This window comes from Trachypithecus francoisi, unplaced genomic scaffold (assembly GCF_009764315.1).
Source record: "Trachypithecus francoisi isolate TF-2019V2 unplaced genomic scaffold, Tfra_2.0 Lachesis_group5, whole genome shotgun sequence".
Classification (NCBI taxonomy): Eukaryota; Metazoa; Chordata; class Mammalia; order Primates; family Cercopithecidae; genus Trachypithecus; species Trachypithecus francoisi.
The window spans coordinates 89,162,787-89,187,664 of record NW_022681470.1 but is presented as its reverse complement, the minus strand read 5'-3'; the positions used below and the strand labels follow the sequence as shown (position 1 = coordinate 89,187,664).

The 24,878-nt window shown below is 53.6% G+C and overlaps 2 protein-coding genes and 1 long non-coding RNA gene across 8 annotated transcripts; 1 reads left to right on the top strand and 2 right to left on the bottom strand.

The window, feature by feature from the left end:
* Positions 1-355: 355 nt before the first annotated feature.
* LOC117076574 lies at positions 356-4,224 on the bottom strand. The gene is made up of 3 exons (XR_004434413.1): positions 4,117-4,224; positions 3,473-3,663; positions 356-552 (listed from the first exon to the last, which is right to left on the bottom strand). It is a non-coding gene; the product is annotated as an uncharacterized LOC117076574 (long non-coding RNA).
* Positions 4,225-5,929: 1,705 nt separating this feature from the next.
* Positions 5,930-14,638, top strand: KCNJ9 (potassium inwardly rectifying channel subfamily J member 9). Of its 3 annotated transcripts, none has more exons than XM_033196522.1 (3): positions 5,930-6,306; positions 8,534-9,515; positions 12,146-14,638. In XM_033196522.1, exons 2-3 carry the CDS (start codon positions 8,666-8,668, stop codon positions 12,475-12,477), a joined length of 1,182 nt encoding a protein of 393 aa, XP_033052413.1. In that variant the 5' UTR covers positions 5,930-6,306; positions 8,534-8,665; the 3' UTR covers positions 12,478-14,638. The 3 variants fall into 3 exon arrangements, with proteins under 3 accessions (XP_033052413.1, XP_033052412.1, XP_033052411.1); XM_033196521.1 differs by lacking the exon at positions 5,930-6,306 and adding an exon at positions 6,319-6,592; XM_033196520.1 differs by lacking the exon at positions 5,930-6,306 and having other exon boundaries at positions 6,319-9,515.
* Positions 14,639-16,078: 1,440 nt separating this feature from the next.
* Positions 16,079-23,420, bottom strand: IGSF8 (immunoglobulin superfamily member 8). 4 transcript variants are annotated; one of them, XM_033196517.1, is made up of 7 exons: positions 23,142-23,420; positions 19,599-19,976; positions 18,453-18,914; positions 17,665-18,072; positions 17,018-17,431; positions 16,547-16,677; positions 16,079-16,347 (listed from the first exon to the last, which is right to left on the bottom strand). In XM_033196517.1, exons 1-6 carry the CDS (start codon positions 23,206-23,208, stop codon positions 16,562-16,564), a joined length of 1,845 nt encoding a protein of 614 aa, XP_033052408.1. In that variant the 5' UTR covers positions 23,209-23,420; the 3' UTR covers positions 16,079-16,347; positions 16,547-16,561. The 4 variants fall into 4 exon arrangements, with proteins under 4 accessions (XP_033052408.1, XP_033052410.1, XP_033052409.1 ...); XM_033196519.1 differs by lacking the exon at positions 23,142-23,420 and adding an exon at positions 22,444-23,068; XM_033196518.1 differs by lacking the exon at positions 23,142-23,420 and adding an exon at positions 22,431-22,503.
* Positions 23,421-24,878: the final 1,458 nt, after the last annotated feature.

Here is a 24,878-nt window from a genome sequence, read left to right as displayed (position 1 = left end):
CTTGCCAACCAGAGGCTATGACCCCTGAGTACATGTTGGTATGAAAAATTCCCCAGAGTTACAATGTCCAGTGTCCACCGTGAAACATGACAGAGGAACCTTCTCTCTTTGAGGAACCCTCTCTCTTCTTTCCGTTTCCCAGCTTGCATCTTCCTTATTCTCCTCCACTTCTCCTTTCAGACTCACTGCTTCCAGCTTTGGCCTCATCTCTACTTTTACTTCATTTACAACGGGGCAGAGGCTACCTCAGAGCAGAGGAGGAGGAGAGTTGGAGTGTGTCACCTGTTTTGGAAAGAGAATCCACAAGTGGGCAGCAGTCTGAGGGGCTTGTGCTTGGCCAAGCAGATGTGGACAGAGGGAATCAGGAAAGCTTTGGGTTGGGAGGCATGATAGAGACTCAGAATAGTCAGTATTTAACAAGTCTGGAAAGAACAGAGACTGACATGGCTCACCACAGGATTCAGGATTCCAAGTGGCATTTTGGCGCTCACATCCCACAGTGCTGAACAAATTCCATTAGTAGTGGAGCAACTCGTAGCTGAATGACTCAGGCTGCAGAGGAGAAATCCAAGAGAAGGACTGAGCTATATTCCCCTAGTCACTAATGAATCATTGCGTCAGTAGATCACCCCCTTTAAATAAATGCAATATATACAAACCCACATTTATAAGACATAAGTTGGGGAATATTTAGTTACCTACTAAAGAATTCTTTCTTTTAAAAAAGAAAAAAATGGCCAGGCACCGTGGCTCATACCTGTAATCCCAGCACTTTGGGAGGCCAAGGCGGGTGGATCACCTAAGGTCAGGAGTTCAAGATCAGCCTGGCTAACATGGTGAAACCCCATCTCTACTGAAAATACAAAAAACAAAAAAATTAGCCAGGCATGGGGGTGTGTGCCTGTAATCTCAGCTACTCAGGAGGGTGAGGCAAGAGAATCACTTGAATCCAGGCAGTGGAGGTTACAGTGAGCTGAGATTGCGCCACTGCACTCCAGCCTGGTGACAGAGTGGAACTCTGTCTCAAAAAGAAAAAAAAAAAAGGAAAAAAGAAAAAAAGCAATTTATTTAACTAGGGACTTCTAGTACCTTTTCAGTTGGGTCCAATTGATAGAAATTCCATTAACATCCAATGTACTGTGATAGGAGGGAGGCAACTGGGAATAAAGAAATACGAGGAACCTCGAGTCGGGTGGCCTGAGTCTTAGTCCTGACTGTTTTCTTGGGACCTATTCCTACCTGTAAAGTAAGGGCGAATCCTGTACCACCTCTAACTGTCATATAACTTTTAAATCTTAGCCTGTCTCTACCCAGTCCTATAAAGCAAGATAGAACTCTATGTGAGAAGGCTTCTGATCCTCCTGCTCTGCTGAAAGTAGCCAGAAAGGCAGCAGGCGGCCGGGCGCGGTGGCTCAAGCCTGTAATCCCAGCACTTTGGGAGGCCGAGACGGGCGGATCACGAGGTCAGGAGATCGAGACCATCCTGGCTAACACAGTGAAACCCCATCTCTACTAAAAAATACAAAAAACTAGCCGGGCGTGGTGGCGGGCGCCTGCAGTCCCAGCTACTCGGGAGGCTGAGGCAGGAGAATGGCGTGAACCCGGGAGGCGGAGCTTGCAGTGAGCTGAGATCTGGCCACTGCACTCCAGCCTGGGCGACAGAGCGAGACTCCGTCTCAAAAAAAAAAAAAAAAAAAAAAAGGCAGCAGGCTCCTCAGCCTCAAGAACCCAGCCGGGGTTCCGTCTGACCTGCAGCTGTGCTCTGCTTCTCCCCATTTCACTCTAATCTCCAGCTTCAGTCATTTGCCACATCTCCTCCTTCAACCATATCTTTGCTCTGAGTTTTCTAGAACCTCATTCCCCTTGAATTTATACAAATTTTTATAATCAACAAGATTGGCCTCCCTGATCCACTATACTCATATCCTCAATTGTCTCCTGTCTTCCCCATCATGCTTCCTCTTCCACTTGCCTCATTTTGCACAAGATGTGTCATGATCTTGCCCAGGGAAGCCTCCCCAGATTGGCTGATCTCAGGGCTGCCATAAAGGCACCTGCTGATGGGGCAAGTTGAGAACTGAACTGCATTCAGCTTGCCAATTCCTGCACCCGGCTCAGAGCTGTGTCTGCTGGAGGAAGTGAACCTTTTATTTTCTCCCAAAAGTATCACCTGTTCCCTGTTCTCCAAGCGACATGCCACAGTAAGCTCTTTCTAAGCTCTTTTTCTATTTTGCACCACAGTTCCTTTTTTTTTTTGAGAAACGGTCTCACTCTGTTGTCCAGGCTGGAGTGCAGTGGCACAATCATGGCTCACTGCAGCCTTGAGCTCCCAGGCTCAGGTGATCCTCCTGCCTTAACCTCCAGGGTGGCTAGGACCACATGCACATACCACTACACCCATCTAATTTTGTATTTTTTGTAGAGACAGCGTTTCGCCATGTTGCCCAGACTGATCTCCATCTCCTGGGTTCAAGCGATCCGCATGTCTCAGCCTCCCAGAATGCTGGGATTACAGGTGTGAGCCACCGTGCCAGGCCAAAAGCTAGAATCTTACCTATGGTTTTGTGTCCTGGTGCCTAGGAAAACTTTTTTTCTCCTGCCTCAGTTCGAGCTCAGTGATAAATAAGGAACTGAGGTTAGATAACAGGCAAAGTCTAGGACATGCAGGATGAGTGAATCAGGTGAGGGAGTGGTGGTCTTCTTCCTTGTCAGCAAGGCTAGGTTCAGGGGCACCTGGACTGACATGAGAGGCTGGCTGAAATTGCCTCGTGGAGGGCCCTGCCAGTGATGCCCCCTCCAGCAAATGGGGCCAGCTCTATGCAAATGTGTTCTTGCCCAGGAGTTTGGTTTCTTCTTTCTGAGCTCCTGGCACAGTGGAACCAACGTGAGCAGCTGCTTGGCAGGACAGAGAAGGGCAGGCTAGCAGTCCCAAAGCTAGGGTGACAGGACCAGGCCCAGGAGACAGGGATGTTGACTGGGGCTTTAACAGCACTCTTGATGCCAATCGCAGGCTGAAAACTCGATATTTCCACTTGGAACAACAAGAATCACCAGCAAGAGAGCTGAGGAGAGGGCAGTATACCAGGGGTGCCCCCTGCAGGCCTCACAGGGTGGTGCCAGAACAGAGGAAGGTGGCACAGGCAGGGTGAGGCTTTCAGGACATCCCTGAGATGATGGTGATGATGGTGACCATGATCATGACCATGAAGAAGACAAGAGAAGGAGGAGGAAGAGGAAGATAGTAGCTAGCATTTACTGAGTACTAACAATGTGTCAGGCATTGCCTTATGTAGTCTTCATGACAACCCCCTAAGAGATGAATAATATGGTTGTTCTTTTTCTAGATGAAAAATCTGAGTTTTAATGAGGTTAAGTAATTGGTTCACCCAGCTAGTAGTGGACAAAGGTGGATTTGAACCCAAGTCATTGCCTCTCGAGCTTATATTATTTAGTACAGAATTTCCCACCTTACCAGGTCATTCCAGGAGCTTCTAGCCCTCCGTGTCCATCTCTATGTCTTCCTGCTCCTCTAGCTCATATTTTCTTGATCCCAATTTATAGGATCTGGATAAGAATAGATCCACATCTGGGATATAATAACACTGATAACAATAACAACAACACTTTGCATTTGTAAACCACTTTCTTCTCTTCATTATTTCCCTGGGGAAAAATAAACAATAAGATATTTCTATTTCTCCAAATTTTGTTCTGAGTTTTATCAGTGTTGCTGAGGCTATTTCAATATAGTTGTGATCAATTTATAAGAATAATTTTAGGTTCTGCTTTTTTATGTAACTGTGTTATATACACATTCACATATTTAAACACAGCAATTATTATGGCTTTACAGTAACCCATGATGTTAATATGCCACAGATATTACATTACTGAGGCAGTGTAACTTTGTGAAGAGAACACTAGGCTGAAGCTGACAACACCAAATGCCAGCAGGAATATGGAGCATCAGGAACAGGAATTTGTGGCTGATGGGAATGCAAAATGGTACAGCCACTTTGGAAGGAAGTGTGGCAGTTTCTTAAAAACCTAACATACTCTTACCATATGATCCAGGAATCATGCTCCTTGGTATCTACCCAAAGGAGATGAACTTACGTCCACATGAAAATCCGCTGATGGATGTTTATAGCAGCTTTATTCATCATGGCCAAATCTTGAAAGCAACCAATTTGTCCTTCAGTAGGTAAATGGAAAAATAAACCATGGCCATCCTGAAATGAAATATTATTCAGTGCCAAAAAGAACTACAAAGCCCTGAAAAGACATGGAGGAACCTTAAATTTACATTACTAAGTGAAAGAAGCCAATTTGAAATGGCTACGTATTGTACAATTCCAACTATATGGCATTCCAGAGAAGGAAAATTATGGAAACAGGAAAAAAAGCAGTGGTTGCCAGGGGTTAGGGAAGGGGGATTGACTAGGCAGAGTGTAGAGAATTTTTACAGCAATGAGACTATAATGGTGGATACACATCATTGTACATTTGTCCAAACCCACAGAATGTACAACACCAAGAGTGAACCCTAATGTTGACTATGGACTTTGGGTGATTATGATGTCAATGTAGTTTCATCACATGTAAGCAATATGCCACTCTGGTGGAGGATGTTGATGGTGGGAGAGGCTGTGCATGTGTGGCGACAGGGGCATACGGAGAATCTCTATAACTTTCCTGTCAGTTTTGCTCTGAATCTTGCCTTGTCGCCCAGGCTGGAGTGCAGTGGCGCGATCTCGGCTCACTGCAAGCTCCACCTCCTGGGTTCCTGCCATTCTCCTGCCTCAGCCTCCCGAGTAGCTGGGACTACAGGCACACGCCACCACATCCGGCTAATTTTTGTATTTTTAGTAGAGACGGGTTTCACCATGTTAGCCAGGATGGTCTTGATCTCCTGACCTCATGATCTGCCCGCCTCGGCCTCCCAAAGTGCTGGGATTACAGGCGTGAGCCACCGTGCCCAGCCTAAGAAGTCTTCTAAAAAAAAAAAAAAAAATTTTAAAAGCATGAGGTGATACAGATGTAGGAGTTTGACTCCTATCTCTGTCCAACTCTGTGACATTCGATAAATCACTTAACATGTCTCAGTTTTAGTTTCGTCATCTATAACTGGGAACAATAATACCTATCTGATAGAGTTGTCATGGGTATGAAATGAGGCATGTGTCTTGTTCATATCCGATGTTCAATGAATTAGTGGCATTGTGTGTCTTTCTCCCTCATGGGTTAATGAGCTCCTTGTGGGCAGGGACTTACTCATTCTGTAACCACCCATCTAATACACTGCCTGGCATTTGGGCTCCATAGGAGTTTGCTGAGTGAATACTTAGTAAGCTCTAACCTAGGCTTTTCTCTCTGGTGGACATTTGGGTTGTTTCCAGGGTTTTTGCTATGAACAAAATACATTTCAAAGCCTTCGTGTTTTTTTTGTTGTTGTTGTTGTTTTGGGTGTTTTTTGTTTGTTTGTTTGTTTTTCATTTGATCTGCACACCCTGTGAAGCAGGCAGAAAGGGGATATTTGCACTTGTCCACACCCTGGTATAGACGGAATAACTGTGGCTCAGGGAAGTGAAGTGACTCCTATGGTCACAGTGCAAATCAGTGACAATAATTAGAACCCCTGACCCTGCCTTCCTTCCTTTAGTAGATCTATTTTCCTTCTAGCTACCGCCTTCTGGATCCATGGCCTCTCCAGAACTAGAGACTGTGATGGTCAGCCTGAGCTGAGAGCAGCACCTGCACATAGAGACCCATGTTGAAGGTGGTGAGCTGCCAGTTCCCAGATGGCCCTCTGAAACCCCAGGGAACCTAACACCTTATTCTCAAATACATGAAGGCTTGTATTTTCCCTGAGCAAGGAGCTTCTTAGGAAAGAGCCAGTGTGCCAGCTTTGTTTTTCTTTCTTCTTCTTCTTCTTTTTTTTTTTTTTTTTCTATGAGGGGGTGAGGAGCCAAGCTCTGAGTTGTCCAGAAGGAGGGACTTAGGCTAAAAATAGCTATGGCGTGTGGTTTGGATCAACCCCTAGTGGTACCCAGGACTGGGGAGGGGAGGGGGATGCTCTGGAGCTGTCGCCAGACCGGTTGCCGTGGAAACGAGAGGAGCAGGGGAGCCTGGGAAGTAGGGATGACACAGATAGCAAGTCCTAGTCAGAGCCGCCGCTACATTTAGGAGAAACAGCGGTGTCTGCGGCTCCCACCCTTCAGGGGGCCCGTTAGGGGGGCGGTGTCAGGGGCATGGACGCCACCCCCCAGGGGTCTCTGCTGCCGGCTACTCTCCTCTCCACGTGCTGTGAGTTGAGTTGTGGGGGACTTGGGGTTTGGGCCCCTATTTCCAAGGCAAGTGGGGGTTTGGGAGGAGCTGGTTCTTGGGGGAGTTTACACCAGGTCTCTCCTTCCAAAAAATGAGCCCCCTTACTCCCCAGATCTCTAGAGGGAGGAAGAGGGGCCCAGGAAAAGTGGTACTGCGATCATCTGCAAAGGGGTCATAGCATGCACAAGAAATGAGGAGTAGGTTGGAGGAACTGAAATTCTTGGAGGGAAGATGGAGAAATCAAGTCCTTGATCTTGGGATAGAGGTAACAATTTCACACTTTCCCTTCCCCTGAGAAAAATGCAGTGCCCCACTCAGGAAGACAGGATTTGGGACACATTCAAAATAAGGTTTGCCTAGATCCCTGGAGCAATGGAGAGTGAGAGAGTTCTGGGGGTGATCAGACATTGGGGTTCCTTCCCCATCCCTGGGCAAACAGATCTGTCTAAGCAGGCCGACTGGGGGTCAGATTACTTATGACCCTGAGAGAACATCCGGAAGCCTACCTGGAACTAAAGCTAGGATAATGAGAGCAGGGTTGTTTTCTGCATGACCTGGGGTCTCTGAGTCAGTCAATGCTTACTCTTCCTGAGGACATCTGAGCTTCAGGGAAAGAAAAGGAAGCTCATTGTCGGGGGCAGGGGAGACCCTAATCTTCCATTGCCATGGGGCTCTTGGACTCTGTGTCCCCTGACTCCATGGACAATAAATGCAGGGGGGGCCCCTAAGCTCAAAGCCATTTCATTTTGATTTCTCTTCCTGCCCTCTCTACCCCAACACACACACACACACACACACACACACACACACACCCTCTCCAGAGTGCTGACTGCACAGCACCTCACCCCAGAACATAAAATGCTGGAGTGCTAGGTTTAGAGTCACATACCCAGGCAGTTTCTCCCCAGGACCTGGTCAACCATCCAGGCCATCTGTGGTTCCCATGGCACACTCTTCCATCCCCCACCCACTAGCCAGCCCACATTTCCGTGGAGTGGGAGGAGAGGATCATTCCCAGGAAAGAGAAGGGAAGGTGGAAGAGTCCCAAATCCTTATTCTAAACCTTTTCCTGTATGTTCTGTATCTCCCAGAGGACCCTGGGTGCTTTGGGGAAGGGCTTTGGACCTCTCTCAGAGCAGACTGCAGCTCAGAGAACTCCTCAGAGGGAAGCATGTGAAGCAAAAGCAAGTGCGCTTCACTTGGAATGTGGGCTTTGGGGCATATGGCAGGTGGGGGCGGGGCTGGTGTTAGGATAGTCCATGGGAAGTAAGAGGCTGGGGGAAAATATAACTAGAGGGAGTGGGAAAATAAATGTGGGTGCTTGGTGCTTCACTTGATCTGATTCCATGTCTCTCATGAAGAATAGGATCCCAGAGGGATATGAGCCTAACTCTTGATAACTCTGGGCTTCCTTTCCCGGCCTCTGTGTTGGGATCTTCCAGTTCCCCTCCTCATTTGCAAGCTGTCTCCACTAGGAGAAAAAACCCAAGGGAAATGGGGCTGGCCCAAGAGCAGCAGTGATGGGGGTAGGTCTCAGGGAGGATTGCTAGTGGGAATTTCCTAATGTTCCACCCTTGTGCACTGGAGGGTTTCCACTGACTTTCCGCGGCTTTCATTTTTTTCTCCTTTGTAAGCGTGTTGAGGGGAGGGAGTGGAGTGGAGTGAGTGAGGTCCAAGGAGGGAAGAATGAGAAAGACTGTGTGTCAGTCTTGGGGTGAACTTCAAAACAGCCTGCGAGGGGAGCCATTGGTGGTTGCACTGGCTACAGCTGGGGAAGAGATGGTGGAAGTCCTTAGGGCAGGGAGGGCTCCATTACCCGCCTGCCCCCCTCCCCAAAAAGCCCCCACTCTAGTGATTTCAGGAAATCACTAGGGGGATCTGGGCCTGGGTCTTTGGCCCCGGGGCTGCCCCAGAGGTGCTGCACACCCCAGCTGGAGGTGATGGCACCAAGATCCCTGGTACCTCCTTCCCCTGAAAATCATCGTGGAACTTCTACAGTTCTATCCAGTTCAGGTACATTATTCCATTTGACCCTCACCACTTTCTGAGCCTGGGGGGTAGTTAGGGCTGAATGTGTTATTCCCAGAAACAGAGGCTGGGAAACACGAAGGGACTCGCCCAGGGCACTCAGGGCTCGGTGCTGGCCCTGATGTCCCGTGTCTCCCCATTTCCCGAGGGGCCACTCATTCGGCAAACCTTTATTAAGCCCCTCCAGGACCCCCGACGCCGCCGAGGCGCCCAGCGACGCGCGGCGGGTGGCGGCAGCTCGGGCTCCCGCCGCACTCTGGGCCCCCGCCGCACTCCAGGCGCCCGCAGCGCTCGCCCTGACGCGGCCGCCATGGCGCAGGAGAACGCTGCCTTCTCGCCCGGGCCGGAGGAGCCGCCGCGGCGCCGCGGCCGCCAGCGCTACGTGGAGAAGGATGGCAGGTGCAACGTGCAGCAGGGCAACGTGCGCGAGACATACCGCTACCTGACCGACCTGTTCACCACGCTGGTGGACCTGCAGTGGCGCCTCAGCCTGTTGTTCTTCGTGCTGGCCTACGCGCTCACCTGGCTCTTCTTCGGCGCCATCTGGTGGCTGATCGCCTACGGCCGCGGCGACCTGGAGCACCTGGAGGACACCGCGTGGACGCCGTGCGTCAACAACCTCAACGGCTTTGTGGCTGCCTTCCTCTTCTCCATTGAGACCGAGACCACCATCGGCTACGGGCACCGCGTCATCACCGACCAGTGCCCCGAGGGCATCGTGCTGCTGCTGCTGCAGGCCATCCTGGGCTCCATGGTGAACGCCTTCATGGTGGGCTGCATGTTTGTCAAGATCTCTCAGCCCAACAAGCGCGCCGCCACGCTCGTCTTCTCCTCGCACGCCGTGGTGTCGCTACGCGACGGGCGCCTCTGCCTCATGTTCCGCGTGGGCGACTTGCGCTCCTCACACATAGTGGAGGCCTCCATCCGCGCCAAGCTCATCCGCTCGCGCCAGACGCTGGAGGGCGAGTTTATCCCGCTGCACCAGACCGACCTCAGCGTGGGCTTCGACACGGGAGACGACCGCCTCTTCCTCGTCTCGCCGCTGGTTATCAGCCACGAGATCGACGCTGCCAGCCCCTTCTGGGAGGCGTCGCGCCGTGCCCTCGAGAGGGACGACTTCGAGATCGTTGTCATCCTCGAGGGCATGGTGGAAGCCACGGGTGCGAGCGGGCCTGGGGAGGGGAGTGGGGCTGGCAGAGGGTGGGCAGGGCCGAGGAAGGCAGGGGCAAGACGAGGGGCCAGGGGAGGTGGGGAGGATGGGTGGGGGGGGGCTGGTGGAGGATGGCAGAGTGAGGTGAGACAGAGGTCGGGGCGGAGGTGGAACCGAGCAGAAGGCCAAGAGAAAGCTTGGAGGAATTCTTCGAAATGGCACTGGCGTGGGGCCCTGGGCCCAGAGGAATGTGTCACTTGGAATAGGGAGAGTAATAATAGCTAGTGCTCACCCAGTACTCACCCTGTGTCATGCACAGTTCCAAAGCACTTTCCACCTGTGAGTCGATTTAATCCTAACAAGATTAAAGGTAACTTCTTGTTGAAGTTACTTCTGAAGGTAACTTCTTGTTATTGTGCTCAATTTTCAGAGACGAGATTGCTCCAATGAGAAGTTAAGGAAATTGTCCACTTTCCTAAGCCAATAAGTAGCCATGCCTGGACTGGACACAGGCAATGTGGCTTCAGTGTTTAGTGGTCCCGAGTTGGAAGGAGGGGTTAGGTTCAGGGGTTTTCTCACTGCAGCCAGGTTCAGGCCCCTGGAATTTGACGGTGAAGGTTTTCTATTGCCTGAGTTATTTCTAGGCTGGATCTTGAGGGGAGCTTAATACCTAGTCTCACTTCTGCCTCGGTTTCCCAATTCATCCATTTCCACTGACAAGGGATATAGATGATGTTACCATTTCTAGCCCTTTTCCAAAAGGAACTGGCAACTCATCTGTGATGTCAATAAGTCCAACCCAGACATACACAGTGAAGGCTTTGGAAGCAGGTGGGAAAAGACCAGTGTTACAGGAGTCGCAAAGGAGGTTACTTGGGACTTGAGATCTAGAGGATGGATGAGGATGAGGAAACTGCGGGTGGAGGACCAAAGGCCACTAGGGGGCGCCGCAGTCCCTGCCTCTGACGCCAGAGTTGCTGATGCTCCCTGCCGGCTTCGCTGACAAGCTGGTGCCTTCAGATCCTTTCCCTGGCCCCCTTACGCTGAGCCTCCGCTTCACACCCCAACCCCACCTCCCCATCACTGTTCCCATTCCTGCTTAACCCCACTCTTTCCCCTTCCCCCACTCACCCCGTTTCCTTTCTTCTCTCTCTCTCTCTCCAGCTGTCACTCCTGTTTTGCCAGTATCTCAGGCAGGCCCCTCACCCTCCAGTGAAGTTCCTGCCCGGCCCTCTTTTCTCTTTGTACCCTCAGCCCTGCCCTCTCCTCCTCGAAGCCCTTCTCTGCCCAGTGTCCCTTATGCCTCTTTCTTCTCTCTCCCACTGGATATTTTCTATCCCAGCTTCACTGAGAAATACCAATGTCTCAGGGCCAGGCTTTCCGAGTTGACAGCCACTCTCCAGTTAGCTAATGTTCACTCTTTGTTTCCCCTTGTTCCAAGATGGATACGGGTTGGGGGCAAGACCCTGTGACAGAAAGGAGAATGACCTGCCCTGAGGGGTGCACCAGTCCAACAGGAAGATAAGACACAGGCTCCGGGCAGGGAGGACCAGGACAGAGGAGATAAAGATAGGAATCTGTCTGTTTTTCTAGAGAGATAAAGCTGGAAAGGATGGTAATATTTTGGGTGAGACAGTCAGGATTCAAAACGCTTTTGAAAAGCAAGAATAATGAGCCAAAACCCAGCAAGATGACATTTAAAAGGAATAAATATAAAATTCTACATTTAGGCTTTAAAAAAATCACTTATGTAAGCACAGCATGGAAGAGCACTGGTGAAAAAAGAACTGGGAGTTTTAGTTGGCTACAGGCTTGATGTCGTAGCAATGTGATGCAGCCTCCAAAATGATTATGTAATGTTATCCTGGGCCCTATTAGTGAAAGCGTCATGGCCAGAAGAGAGAGATGGTGCACCTTCTCTTATGCGCGGAGCAGGCCACAGTTGGAAAATTTACTATACTCAAAATGCTTAAAGGGCCCTCCTTGGCCATTCTGGCTTGTAATCAAACAAGTAGAATTTTGGAAAACCAGGTCAAATGAGGAATCGTGGAGGAAGCCAGGGATGTTAAGTCAAGAAGAGAAAACATGAGGGAATCTGAGACTCCTGTTTTCAGATACTCAAAGAACTGTGAAGTGGGAGAGGAATGACGTCAAGGGTTGGAAATCCCAGGGGACAGGTTTTAGCTCTGTATAAAGAACAACCCACCTATTAGAGCTATCATACAAAGGAGTGGGTCCTTTATGAAGTGGTGAGCTATCAATCCTGGGAGGTAATCAAGCACAAGCCAGATGCCCATTGTTAGAAATGCTCCTTTGGGGAGCCCTATATGGAGTGAGAAGTTGGACTAGATGATCCCCAAGGTTAGTTTCAAGGTTAAGCTTTTTTTGGCTGGCATCACCAAATGACAGGAGGGGAAAAAAGAGCTGGAGATGAAGAGGAGTTGGGGCAAATGGAGAAGAGGTGAGGGGGCTGGGTAAGAACAGGAGCTAGGGCAGGGGAGAAAATGGACTGGACCAAAGGGAGGTGGGAGCCCTTAGGAAGGAATAGAAGGGAGCATGCTGGGAGTAGGGTTGTGGAATGAGAAGAGGAGAGGGAAGCCTGGAGCTGAGATACCCCCTGACCCATGCCCCTCCTCTCAGGAATGACATGCCAAGCTCGGAGCTCCTACCTGGTAGACGAGGTGCTGTGGGGCCACCGCTTCACGTCAGTGCTGACTCTGGAGGACGGCTTCTACGAGGTGGACTATGCCAGCTTTCACGAGACTTTTGAGGTGCCCACACCTTCGTGCAGTGCTCGAGAGCTGGCAGAGGCTGCGGCCCGCCTTGATGCTCATCTCTACTGGTCCATCCCCAGCCGGCTGGATGAGAAGGTGGAGGAGGAGGGGGCAGGGGAGGGGGCGGGTGGGGAAGCTGGGGCCGACAAGGAGCAGAATGGCTGCCTGCCACCCCCAGAGAGTGAGTCCAAGGTGTGACCAGCTTCCTCCGGACCCCTATGGCAGACCGGGGGCCAGACACAGGTACATGGGGAACTGCATATCAGAGGTGGAGGAGGAGGAGGAGGAGAAGGTAGGCAAAGTCCCTGGAAATGTGCTAATGTTGGAAAGTCCCCATCCCCCAGAATCTCAAGTCTAGAATCCAGTATGGAAGGGAGGGGTCCTGATTTCAGGGAAGTGGAGGGTGGGGCCAGGTGAACATGCCAGTCTGTGTTTGACCTTCACATTTGGTAATGAGTGGATGCATGGACAAAAGGATGGACTTTTGGGGGTTGGATGGGAAGATGGTGGCAGATAAAGACAGCTGACAGATACATAAATGGACCAATAGACAATTGGTTTACTCAGGGCTGCCACTAACCTGTAGAATACCTCTGTGCAAATTCTAAAAAGGAACCCTTTTCCTCCAGACAGATACAGCCCCAAACCAGGGTGCATGGCTTGGGGAGCAGAGTGTAGGATGGATTGCAGTCCCCACTGACCTCTTCTACCAGCCTCCCCACATATGGCACAACTGTCTAATGACACCGTAGGCCAAGCTGAAGCAAAGGAGAAAGGAACCGCACCAAGATGGACATATGAGGAGGGTGCCCTCCTAGCTCCACCCTCACCAGGATGAAGGGGTGCAAGCGGGTTCAGCAAGGTGTAAATGACCTTAGTCTGCAAGTTCAGGGAAGCAGGCAGAGCAGGGAGGTGCCTGAGCTGGGGCCTGGAGAAGGGCCTGGGAAAGGAAAACCAGCAATGGCTATTTTCTTACAGTGCAGTGAAATCTTACAGGTATCAGGCACAGGCAGGAAGAGGGAGAGAGCTTCTGAGGAGGAAGGGACAGAGAGAGATCTAGAAAGTGGGTTCACTAGAGCTGGGACACAGGGAGCCCCTAGGAAAGCAGTGTGTCCTTGGGGCACAGTCATTCACATCACTGATTGGGTGCCATGTGGAGTGGACATTCAAAAACTTGGTTCCTGTCCTCAAAATAAGGGCCACCTGGGAAAACAGAGGAGTCTACCTGTGGCGACCGAACAAGGGGTGATTCAAACTGACAGCCTGTGCAGTCCCGCAGAGGGTGGGGGAGTGAGGGTGATCAGAAGGCTGGGGCCGGTGTAAGCCATAAGGAATATGTAAGTCAGGAGTTAGAAATCTTCAGTGTGCATTGGAATCACGTGGAGGGCTTGTTAAAACACAAATTTTTGGGCTCCACTCCAAGGGTTTCTGACCCAAGAGGTGGGTCAGAAAAAAATGTGCATTCCTAAGAAGTCCCCAGGTCATGCTGTTGCTGCTGGACTGGGTACCACACTTTGAGAACCTGTGCTCTAAGCAAAGACTTGGAAGTCATTATCAGGACATGGGGTATAGAAACTGAGGAGTAGCTGAGAGGAAGATGAGAGAAGCTAAGAAGAAGCTGAGGATCCTCACAGGAGCAGACAGAGAAATGTGAAGGGCAGGGTTTTGTGTGTGGGAAAGTGACCCGGAGCCCAGGCTGAAGAGTTTAACTTTGGGCCCAGGAACTCAACCATCAGTAGAAACAGGGCAGTGACAAGTGGAGGGGGTGTCTGGAAGCTGAGCAGGCCCGACAGAGAGATGAAGCCATCAGAAGGACTTGAGGGGGTTCCTGAGGAGGCCAGGGGGAGGTGGAACAGGAAGGGTTTTAGGGGCAAAGGACAGAACCCCTTGTAGGACTGGAGGCAGGATTGAATGTAGGAGAAAATCTGAGAGCAGTGATAGGAGTCAGAACATCTGGGTGTGTCTGCAGCCTGCTGTCAGCCCAACTGGGCCAGGGGGTCCCAAAGACACATATTCTCACCCCACCTCCACCTGCTTCCTGATCACATCCCAGTCACCAGCGGCAGCTTCCTGGATGGTGGGGAAGAACAATGGCAAGTTGAGAGGGGCAGAGGGGTGCAAGGGACCTGAAGCTGGCCTGGAGAAAAGCGTAGGCCCAGGAGAGCCTGACTTGGGACAATGTCTGTCTCCCACACAGCAGCACTGGCCCAGCAAGGACCTTCTCCCTTGGCCCTGGCCACATCCCACTCCTACCCTTTCATAAGCCCCCTGGGGAAAGCACTCCAGTCTTCTCTGTTCCAGGCTGGACAGCTAGGGTCCTATGGGCACAGCCAGGGCCCTATGGGCACAGTCAGGGTCCTATGGGCACAGCCAGGGTCCTATGGGCACAGCCAGGGCCCTATGGGTCCTCTGGAAGCAAGAAAGGGAGCCATGGAAAGAGCCCAGACAGTTTGGGTTCACTCAGAGAGGACCCAAGTCCCAGTCCCTTCCTTTCAGTCAAAGCACGGATATCTTTGCCTCAAGTCACAGGGCCACCAGGGGGTCCTGTCATCAAAGATGAGATTCCTGAATGCTGGTATTGGCTGGTCCCCTAAGAATAGATGTTGGGGTGGGGAATGGGGATTCATTTGGGTTTCAGTAAAACAGGGGAGTCTGGACAAGAGGGGATGGGCTACTTGGTATCCACACACACGCACTCACATAGGAGCCAACCCTTTGCAACTGAACAAGCAGAGAAACTGAGGCTGGAAAGGCCCCTCCTGCCTGCTAAAGTCACTGGGACCCTGCCACACCTCTCCTCGCCACTGTCACCACTCAGGGCACCACTGTACAGTGCAACAAGTCAGGAGACCTAGGTCCTACTCCTGACACTTGCTCATTAGCTCTATGACTCTGGGCAAATCGCATATCTGGGCCTCAGTTTCCTCATCTGTAAAAATGCCACTTAGCAAACTCGTAATGCTCAATAAATGTTTAAATAACAACTGAAGGAGGCCTACTGAATGCCTCTTAAGGTGCCGTGCAGGTAAGAATTTCGTGCTGTGCAGGTAAGAATTTTGTGTCATGCAGGTAAGAATTTTAGGATCAGAGAATCCTTAGGCAAGAAAATTCATGAAACTCCTGGGGCACTGGAGGAGGGGTGAAGCTGAAGGATGGGAAGGAGGAGATCCCAGGGTGGGTATAGGCAGGTGAAGCAGGTATATGCAGGTGTAGTGGGTATATGCGGGTAGTGGGTATATGCAGGTACAGCAAGTACATGCAGGTGCAATGGCTCTGTGGACACAGGCCCTCCCCTGACTGCCTGTTGTCCCAGCCTGAGTATCAGTTGTGTTCTGAGGCTTCTATTCTGCTGCTATCAGTCAGAAGGAACAAGAATTGCAGCCCCAGGGCCCAGTGGGAGGAGTCAGGTCCAAGACTAGCCTGACCAGGAGAATGAGAAGAGTGGGGCAAAGTCTAGGGAGCTCAGAAAAGGCACTGCCCCTGGAGGCCCATGCCCTTTAACATGGGAGAAGCTGGGGAGGGGGGACCACATGCAGCTGGAACCTACCCTCCTTTTCTATGCTTCCCTCCCCAAGTAGGAGTCCAATCAGGAGTTGTCTCAGCCCTGACAGTTCAGGCAGCAGATGGAACCCAGGTGTCCCCTCCTGGGGTAGGTGGCATGGCCCGCGGAGGCCAGATGGTGTTTGTGGTGGGAAGAGAGGCCTGGGTCGTCCAGAATAGGTTGTCAACCCCCAACCACCTCCCTACTATGCACCCTGAGCCTTTTACAGTCTCATGGTAGGGAAGACACAGCCAAGCCTGCTTTTTATAAAACCAGTTTATTCACATTTTAGAAAAACTAATTCCAGGACAGGGAATGGCCTCCCTACAGGATCCCTATGAGACCAAGAACAGAAGGCCAGAGGGAGGGGCTTGAGAGGGAAGGAATGGGGAAGGGGAGGCATGTCTCCCATTCTGGGTAGTGGGAAGTCAAATAAATTAAAGGAAGAGTGGACAGAGGGAGAGGGTGTCCAGGCAACCAGAGGAGGGCTTGGAGCTGGGCCGGAAGACCGTCGACACCTGCAAGACCTGAAAAGGGCGCCCAGCGTGGGCTAAGGACAGAGGGCCCTGCGTGGGGCTCCCTCGTGGCCTCCACCCCTTAACGGGGCCCTGTGGATCTGAGCTGCCTACTCCTCCTCCAGGTGGAGCCTGGGAGGGAGCAGCTTGGTTCAGGACTTGGTGGTGGGAAGCCCAGTGAAAACAAGGTTGGGGGATTCTTTTCCCTCACCTGGGGAGTAAGAGATCACCGTTTTCGAAGCCTCTTCATGAAGCAGCAAGTGATGGTACCAAGGACAGTGGCACCAGTGACTAGGGCCACCCCTGTACCCACCAGCAGAGGCACAAACAGGGTGTCCAGGGCTGGGGGAGAGAGTATGACTGTTCAGAGAGGATGCCATCATCCTCCACCATCACACTTGCCTCTACACTTTCCCCATCAAGTTCTCTGAACCCACCTTCACCATTCACAGGCACCCCTATCCCTGCCCACAGCCTGCCCCCTCAGCATGCAAGTCAGCATCAACCACAGAGGACCCCATGCAGGTGGGCACTGCAGGGCTGGAAGTTGGATTTTTTGAGACTTCATGTGACAGGAGGTGGAGAGAAATAGTAGCAGGAGGGTGAGAAGATGGGAAGGGAAGGCCAGCAGCAGGGGCCGGGAGGAAGGCAGAGTGAAGAGGGTGGAGGGGGTGTCACTTACCATGCATGTAGGGGTAGACTGTAACAGGCCCTGAGCGGGCACTGCCCGCCTGGTACCAGCTGTAGTCGGCATGCTGCACCCAGGCGCTGGGGGCACAGTGGTACACGCCTTCATCCTCGGGCCCCAAGCTGTGCAGTCTCAGCCGATGGCTTCGGGGCGCCACCAGCTCTACGCTGACAGGGCCTCCTCCGGGCCGGACTCCCAGCTCTGCCACACCATCCTGGCCCACGCCACCCACCAGCTGGGCAGGGAGAGAGCTGAGCTCTCCGTCCTCTGGTCGCTCCACCCACCAGCTGGCGGCCAGCCGCAGTCCTGGGGGGCCACCCCGCACAGAGATGTTGCACAGCAGGGAGGCAGTCTCCCCCCGGTACACTGTGCCTCCTGCTAGCCACGCCACAGCCTCCAGCACCACGCCTGCAGAACAAAGGACGTGGGGTCAGAGGGTGCAGGGCCAGGGAGCACGGGGTTAGAGCTGCTGCCAAGCACTGCTGCAGGAAACTCAGGGTATTCCCGCAATATTGGTAGAAGAGGAGCGTGAGGCTGTGGCATGCAAGCAGCTGATGGAGAGGGAGGGGGACGTGGAAACAGAAGGAAAAGGGGTGGACAATTAATTCTCAAACCCTGTCCAGGGCCCAGCCCCCTCTCACCTTCCTCCCGCACGTGCACAGGGAGAGGCCGGGAACGGGCACTGGCTGCTTCACGAAGCCGGGTCCCAGACCCCCGAACATAGGCTTTGGCGAGGCAGCGGTAGGTGCCCGCATCACCAGGCCTGGCAGCCTCTAGCCGTAGCCGGTATGTTCTGGATGCCACCTTCTCCATGGCAATGTGTCGGCCCTCATAGCCAGGGCCCAGGCTGCCCACACCCTCTGTGTCCAGCTGGGCTACCAGGCGGCCAGGCCCAGGTGCCCCCGCAGGTGCCATCTCCCAACCTACAGAATATGCAGCATGACGGCCTGCTGGGGGAAGTGCCCCTGACACATTGCACAGCAGTTCCAAGGGCTCCCCTGGGCCGATCCGACGTTCACCAGGCCCCACTGTTACTGCCAGCTGGCTGGCTGAAACACAGGAAGGGGGGAGAGGTGTCATGGAGGCAGGAGGGGACACAGAGGCACCTGATTCCCAACTTTCTGTTTCCTCCTTGACAGCAGCAACTTCAAAACCTCCTGTCTGCCCCTCACTGGGTATGATCATCTTTCTACTTGGGGGCTTGAATCTCACCCCTCAGCCATGGGCCTCCTATCTCTATACCCAATTTCTGAGCAGAGAAAACCCATCAAGGGCAGAGGGGGAAGAAATGCTAACAAGGCTGCTCACTCTGTGGAAGATGAGTTCCTTGGCATCAGATGATAGCTATCTGGTACCCCCTGTGGCCACAGTGCCCACCAGGATACTGTCCCTCCCAGCTCCCACAGTGGGATGTATAAGTGGTACTTACACAGTGTCTGCACGTCCACGTGGGCCAGGACAGCCCTTTTCTCTGCGATCTGGGCCCAGCTGCCATCAGGATCCTGAATCCACTCAGCGGCAGTGCAGTGGTAGGTGCCTGCGTCCGCTGCCTGGGCACCCCCTACTACCATGCGGTACCGATCGGTCCCTTCCTTGCCCAGACGAAGCTCTCCTGCAGCCAGTCGCTCAGCATAGGGAGCTCCAGCCTCCACGGCCAAGTCTGACCGGATTCCCACGACTTCCTGCAGAGTTGCTCGCCCAACTGGTGCCTCAGGCACAGATCGCCCAAAGGACACAGCCAGGTGTGTGTGCTTCTGTGTGCTTGTCCTCGCCAGGCAGCCCAGTGCCAGCTCCTGCCCCTCATGCACCATCAGGCGTGGGGGTGAGGTTGGGGCCTGGCGGCCTCGGGGCCCTGGGGGGGCAGCAGACACCTGGAGGGCATCTGGAAGAACTGGAGAGAACAGCTGGAGTGAGGGAGGGCTGGGAGCTGGCAGCCTTTGTTACTGTTTCCTGTGTACAGCCTATCTCCCTAAATAGACTGTGAGCTCTCAGAGGGCAAAGATCCCATGTTGTATTATTTCTTCTGTAACTCAGTGGTGCCAAGTGCAGTACTGGGCACAGCACAGGCGCTCAATAAATACTTGTTGAATTTCATAGAACCAGCCCATCACCTACTCACCTTTATGTTTGAGACTGAATACTGAGAAAAGTGGTTCTGTCTTCCTTCTCAGAACACAAAGAAACTTAGTGAGAATGTCACATAGTCTCATTCCTTCCCTAACTCTCCTCTCTTTGCCAGATCTGGGTCCTGTACTGTCCAGGAGTAGAATCTATTCAACCCAGCAGTCTTCCTTGTTCTTGGGAATGGAAAGGGGAATGGACAACTTAAGGACCCTTCTTCTCCCAGGAGGGGTCTAGATATGATCAGAGGAGCACTGGCTTGGGTGAGGAAATCTGGGTTTGAGTCCCACATCAGTCACTGAGTCACTGGGTGACTTTGTGCAAGTCACTTAACCTCTTTGGGCCTCAAGTTCCTTGGCTACAAAACCTAAGGGGCAGTTAGATAGGTCACTTGTGGCCTTGACTTTCTGCCTTGAGAGGGTGTGTGGCCCCATCCCATCCCAGGGTCCAGTACCTCTCAGCTCCACCTTGCCGCTGTAGCTGCCCAGGTAGCGGGTATCAGTGGAGGGGGTGTGGCACTCATAAATGCCAGCATCCTGGGCCTGCAGGCGGGCAATCTTGAGCACCACGGCATCACCTTGTAGGCGCTGCACCTGCACCTCACCCGCCACCACTCGGGACTTGAAGATAGCATAGGAGAACTGGGTATCCTTGGTACTGACAATGCCCAGTGCAGTATCTGGGGCCTCAGGCCTATACAGGAACCACTCGAAGTTCTGCTGGGCAGGGCCCTCGTAGCCAGTCACATTGCAGGAGATGGAGACAGCTGTTCCAGTCACGCGGTACAAGGGCCCCTCGGGGACCAGCACCTCCCGGGCCCAGCATCCCATTCCTGTAGGGAAAGGCAGAAGGAGTTGGAGATGCCTGGTTCCCCTTTCCATGCCCTCTGCCACCACAAGCACCATTCTTGATCTCTGCCTACAAAAGGAAAGGACGCCTGGGGAAGATGGTCCACAGCTTGGACCCTGTTCTGAGAATAGGAAAGGGATGCTGTGATATAAGACATCTGGATCTCAAGAAGGTGGCACGGGCCCAGGATTGCCTTGGCACCTAGATGCATCCCATTTCTGGTGGACTAGAAGCAGAGCACCTGAAGGCAGAAAGGAGTACATCTGATTCCTGACCTAACCAGGCTTTGGTTCCAGCTAAACCTTGATCTGTCCCTGCCACTCACCCACCTCCATGTCTGCCATTCCTTCCTCAGTGCCTGGCCAGGGGAGCCTTCTGGCTGGGGAATTCTGAGACTACATGTCCCTCTCCTTTGCTTGAGGGGAGCTGGGAATCTTGCTCAGAAGTGCTAGTTGGCTCAGCTGTGTCACCTGGACCAGACAATGGAGCCAGTGACCCTAGCTGGAAAGGGCACAGGCCCAGTCAGTTCTCACCACACAATGCCCTCCCCCCTCCAGCTGCGCCATGAGCTCACTGCTTCTCTCACCCCACAGGGCTGCCCAGGCAGCTGGGGCTTCTGGGGCAAGATCCAGGCTCTGCCCTCGCCATTGGGGGTAGAAGGTCCCCTCCTCCAGTGCCTGCCAACCTTCCTGGCTAGCCCAGCAGACACACAAGGCGCCTGCCCCAGTTCCTTAACAAAGCCTTCATTTGCATATGGTATGCATTCATTTACATATATGGCTCTCTTTCTGTAGGGAGGCATTAAATCCCCAGCTGCCCCTTCTCATCTCTCTCCCTTCAGAAAGGCCAAACCTCTCTTCTTCACCCTACTCCACCCCTATGCCCAACTCTACCCCAGCAGGTACTCCTGGCAGACTTAGAGGGCTTAGCTCCTCCCTTCTCTCCTTCCATAGCTCCCACTAGATAAAATCACAGAACCTCAGAATGTAAAGAGGGCTAGGCTACCCCTCCCCCCCTCCCCATTTTACAGATGAGAAAGGTAAGGCAGGAAAAGTATAATATCTTAGCCAAGATCATGCTGTCCCTAGATGGCTTCCATATACTCCTCCAGAGGGGCAAAACCAGGGAGGAAAATGGGGAAACTCCAAGGCCAGGCCTGAAGGGACTGACCTCACCAACCAGAGTGTCACTTTTAGGCCTCCCAGGGGGATACCATGGACTTTCCGCAGAAGCTAGAGGAAAATGCCCAGGAGTCTGTGGTCAAACTCTAGCCTCCAGCTTCTCTAGAACGGCTCCTCTGAACTTCCCCACCCCTGCTGCTGGGCTCCTAGCCCCTTCCTTTATCCTCTGGCTGAGTCACAGGGAGAACTCATGGTCTGTTGTTAAGGGCACAGGCTGTCAGTCAGGAAGTGGGATTCCAGCACCATCCCCATGCCCAGCTGTGTGGCCTGGGATCCAGTCTCTTTCTGTCCTAGGCCTCGGTTTCCACACTGGAGGAGAACTAAGAGCTCCAGCTCTGACCGTGCATGAGTGCGTATGTGACTCAGGAGAGCCCTGCCCCAGGCCAGGCAAGTTTCATAATCAGGGTGATGGTGGAGACGGCCAGGCTGACACCTTCCCTGACTGCCTCGGGGCAGACTGCTCAGAAGGCCCCCTCCCATCTTCCTGGCTCCACAACTGCTGATGCTTGGAGATCCCTATGGGAAAGTCACCTCCACAGCCTTAGGAAATCAGTTGCCACACAGCTCTCTCTCCCCTCCTCTGTATTAGTTGCAGCGAGGAAAGGGAGAGCAAAGAGGCCTGCTTTGGGATCAGATCTGTGTTCAAATCCTAGCCCCAATACTCACTAAATGTGCTCTCTGGGGCAAGTTACTTCAATTTCCTCATTTGTGAAATGAATGTAAGTGCCCACAGGCAGTGGGTGCTCAGATGTCTAAGTGCTCCTTTTTCAACCACAGGCCAGCACTTCCCCACCTCCCTGGGCTCCTCCCTGCTCCATGCTGCCCACCGGGGAAAACACACCAAGTGCTAGGCAACCCAGGTCCCACAGAGCCTTCCTCTCTGTACATCCTCCTGCCACGTGCCCAGGGACCAAGGAGAGGACTCATCCTAGCCCTGCAGGGCCCAGGGACCCGCAGCAGGGGAAGGCTTTGCTTGGTGCCACTGTGGAGCCCTGGTCTAGAAACAGGCAGCTGGGGCTACCTTCAGCCTCTGCCTTGACGACGACAGCAGCTCTGAAGTCACCATCCCCACCTCCACGCTTCACTCTCATTTCAAGGGCTTCAGCCTCATCAACATCTGTACTGGCAGTTTCACTTCTCCACGCCATACTCTTCCCCAGACCACCTCCTACAGGCAGCCTTCCAGTTCAGGCCAAAAACAGTTCCACTGTCATTACCCCCATGTATCCATGCAAGATTAGCCCAGAACAACCCACCACGAACACCCACCACAGCAGGTACAAGGTGCTTTGAGATCCCAGGATCAGTCTCCATGCAACCTGGTTTCTCCTGAGGCAAGGAAGCTGGAACTAAGCGGGTGTGAAAACTGATGGGTGGCTGCAGAGCCAAGTGCCATTTGGGAGAGAGGAAGAAAGGCAAAGAGGGACCCAACCTGGGGTGGAGATGGGGGTGAGAGAGAGAACTGCCTCCAGTTGATGAAGTGTGTGGAGCGCAATTGGGAGAGACTTACTTCAAAGATCGTGGGCAGAACTGGCCTCTGGGCCTCCAGCCAACTCTAGGGCAATTATGAAGCTGGGCAGGCACTGCCCACGCAGGGCGGGCACCCAAGGCCAGGCCTGGAGCTGAGTGTGGGGCAGAAAGGAGTCGCAGCATTTGGTGCAGCGACTCCAGGACGTGGGTATGCTAGCTGAGAAGTGGGGCCTGCCCCAGGAGGCCAAGCAGTGCCTGGGGCAGCACTTTAGTGGGTCCTCCCTGTGCCCCACTCCCTAGCTTAGAGCTGGGGTGCCTGCACTCTTCCAAAGACTGGCTCGGCGGGCAGCCACAAAGCGCAGCTGGCCGCCGACCCCGGGGAGGCTGGAGATACGCCTGACAGAGAAGGATGTGAGGAGCCCCGAAATGCTCGGGAGGTGCTGGGTGGCAGGCACCTGCCCGGCGGGGCCGGGAACCGGAACGGGGGCCTGGCTTACCTAGCATTAGCAGTAGCAGCAGCAGCAGCGGCGACGGCGGCAGCAGCGTGGGCCTGAGGGCGCCCATCCTGCACGGCCAGCTGTGGGGAGGCTCCGGGGGATGGCGCGGGTTCTGGGGGGCCGATGGGGTAGGGGGCGCATGCCCAGGTTGGGGACAGGAAGCTGGGCAGCGAGGCGTGGGTGCGCTGAGCGAGCTGAGCTGGAGCTGCCGAATCCCCTCCCTCCGCCCCTCCCGTTGCTTTCCCTCCAGCCCTCGGCAGTTCTGAGACCATTCTAGCCCCGGCCCGCCGGCACCGCCCCTTCCCCCCCCCCGTCTAAGCCCGCCCCGCCCCGGACCCAGCCCTGGCCGGGCCCGCCCCACCCGCCAGACTCAGTCCTTTGCTCCCTACTTGGCCCCGGCCCCGCCCTGCCCCTCGAAACTCACCTTTGCTTCGCACCGAGTCCCAGCCCCGCCCCGGTCCCGCCCCTCCCCTCCCCGCCCCGCCCCGCCCCGCCCCGTCCGCAAGACTCCAGCCGTGGCTCCGCCCCGGGTCTCGGCCCAGCCCCAGTTCCGGCCCCTCCTTCGCCCCGCCCCACCAGGACTACAGTAGGACTACAATCTTGGCTCCGCCCCGGGACCCGGCCCCGCCCCAGTCCCAAGCCCCACCCCTTCCCCGTCCCCCCAGGCTAACGTCAGCCTCCAAAGTTGACTCCGCCGTGGACCCCGGCCTCGCCCCGCCCCTGGCCCTGGCTCCGCCCGAGGCCCCGGCATGAGAGCTAATTGCACCTCGGCGCATCGAAATTCCCACCCACCCTCGCACAGAGCGCACCCCACCCCGCACCTGCCAGCCTTTCCTGGAGAATTAGGTGCAGGGGCCCTGGGATTGGCTGTGGCCACGCATTTAGAATTCAGTTATTTTCTCTGAGCCATAGTCCTCGCTGCAAACCCTGTTGAAGTAGGGGTTGGCGGAACCCAGGAGTTCCTGAATGCGAAGGGTTTGAGCTGAAGGGCGCTTCCAGGATCCAGAAGGTCACTGGAGACCTGTTTTTCACCCCCTCAGAGGGCAAAACCAAAAGAAAAATGGATTAGGAGAGGCGGCCGTCCATGTGACGTCATTTCTGGGTTGGGTGATCCTAGCCCAGTTGTTTAACCTCCTTCAACTTCGGTTTTCTCCTCTGCAAATTGAATTGAGGTTTATCGCACCACCCAAAGGGTTATTGTGATGATAGATAATGTACATAAAGTGTTTGGCACAGGAAACTAACACGAAGTGGGAGATAACGAAGGATTATTTTGTTTTAGTTTTTGAATTATCATTTGAACTGCTCCCTAAGAGGCTTAATTTAGACCTAGTTTAGACCTGGCGTTTAGGTGAAGGAGTCTCTGTTCAGTGACAGTGGGAAGAGATGAACATTGTTCTGGGAAGAGTGGGGCTTGCCCTGGAGGTGGGAGAATGGAGGAGGCACCCTTCCCAGGTGTTCTGTCTCTTCCTGAACTGTAAAGATGGGGAGTGGGGACGGGCAGGAAGGATGAGACCAAAATGGGGAGAAGAGATGGCCAGGTTTGCAAAGCCAAGGCTGTCAGAGTGGCTGTCAGTGGGAGGTGATCCCAGAGCCCATTTACCACCCTCTACCCTCCAACACCCTCCCTCTCCCCTCTTCCCTCCCACTCACTCACCCCCCCTTTACAGAAGAGGAAACTGAGGCCCAGAGAGGGTAAGTGGCACAGGCCAGACCAGACCTTCCTTGACATTGTAT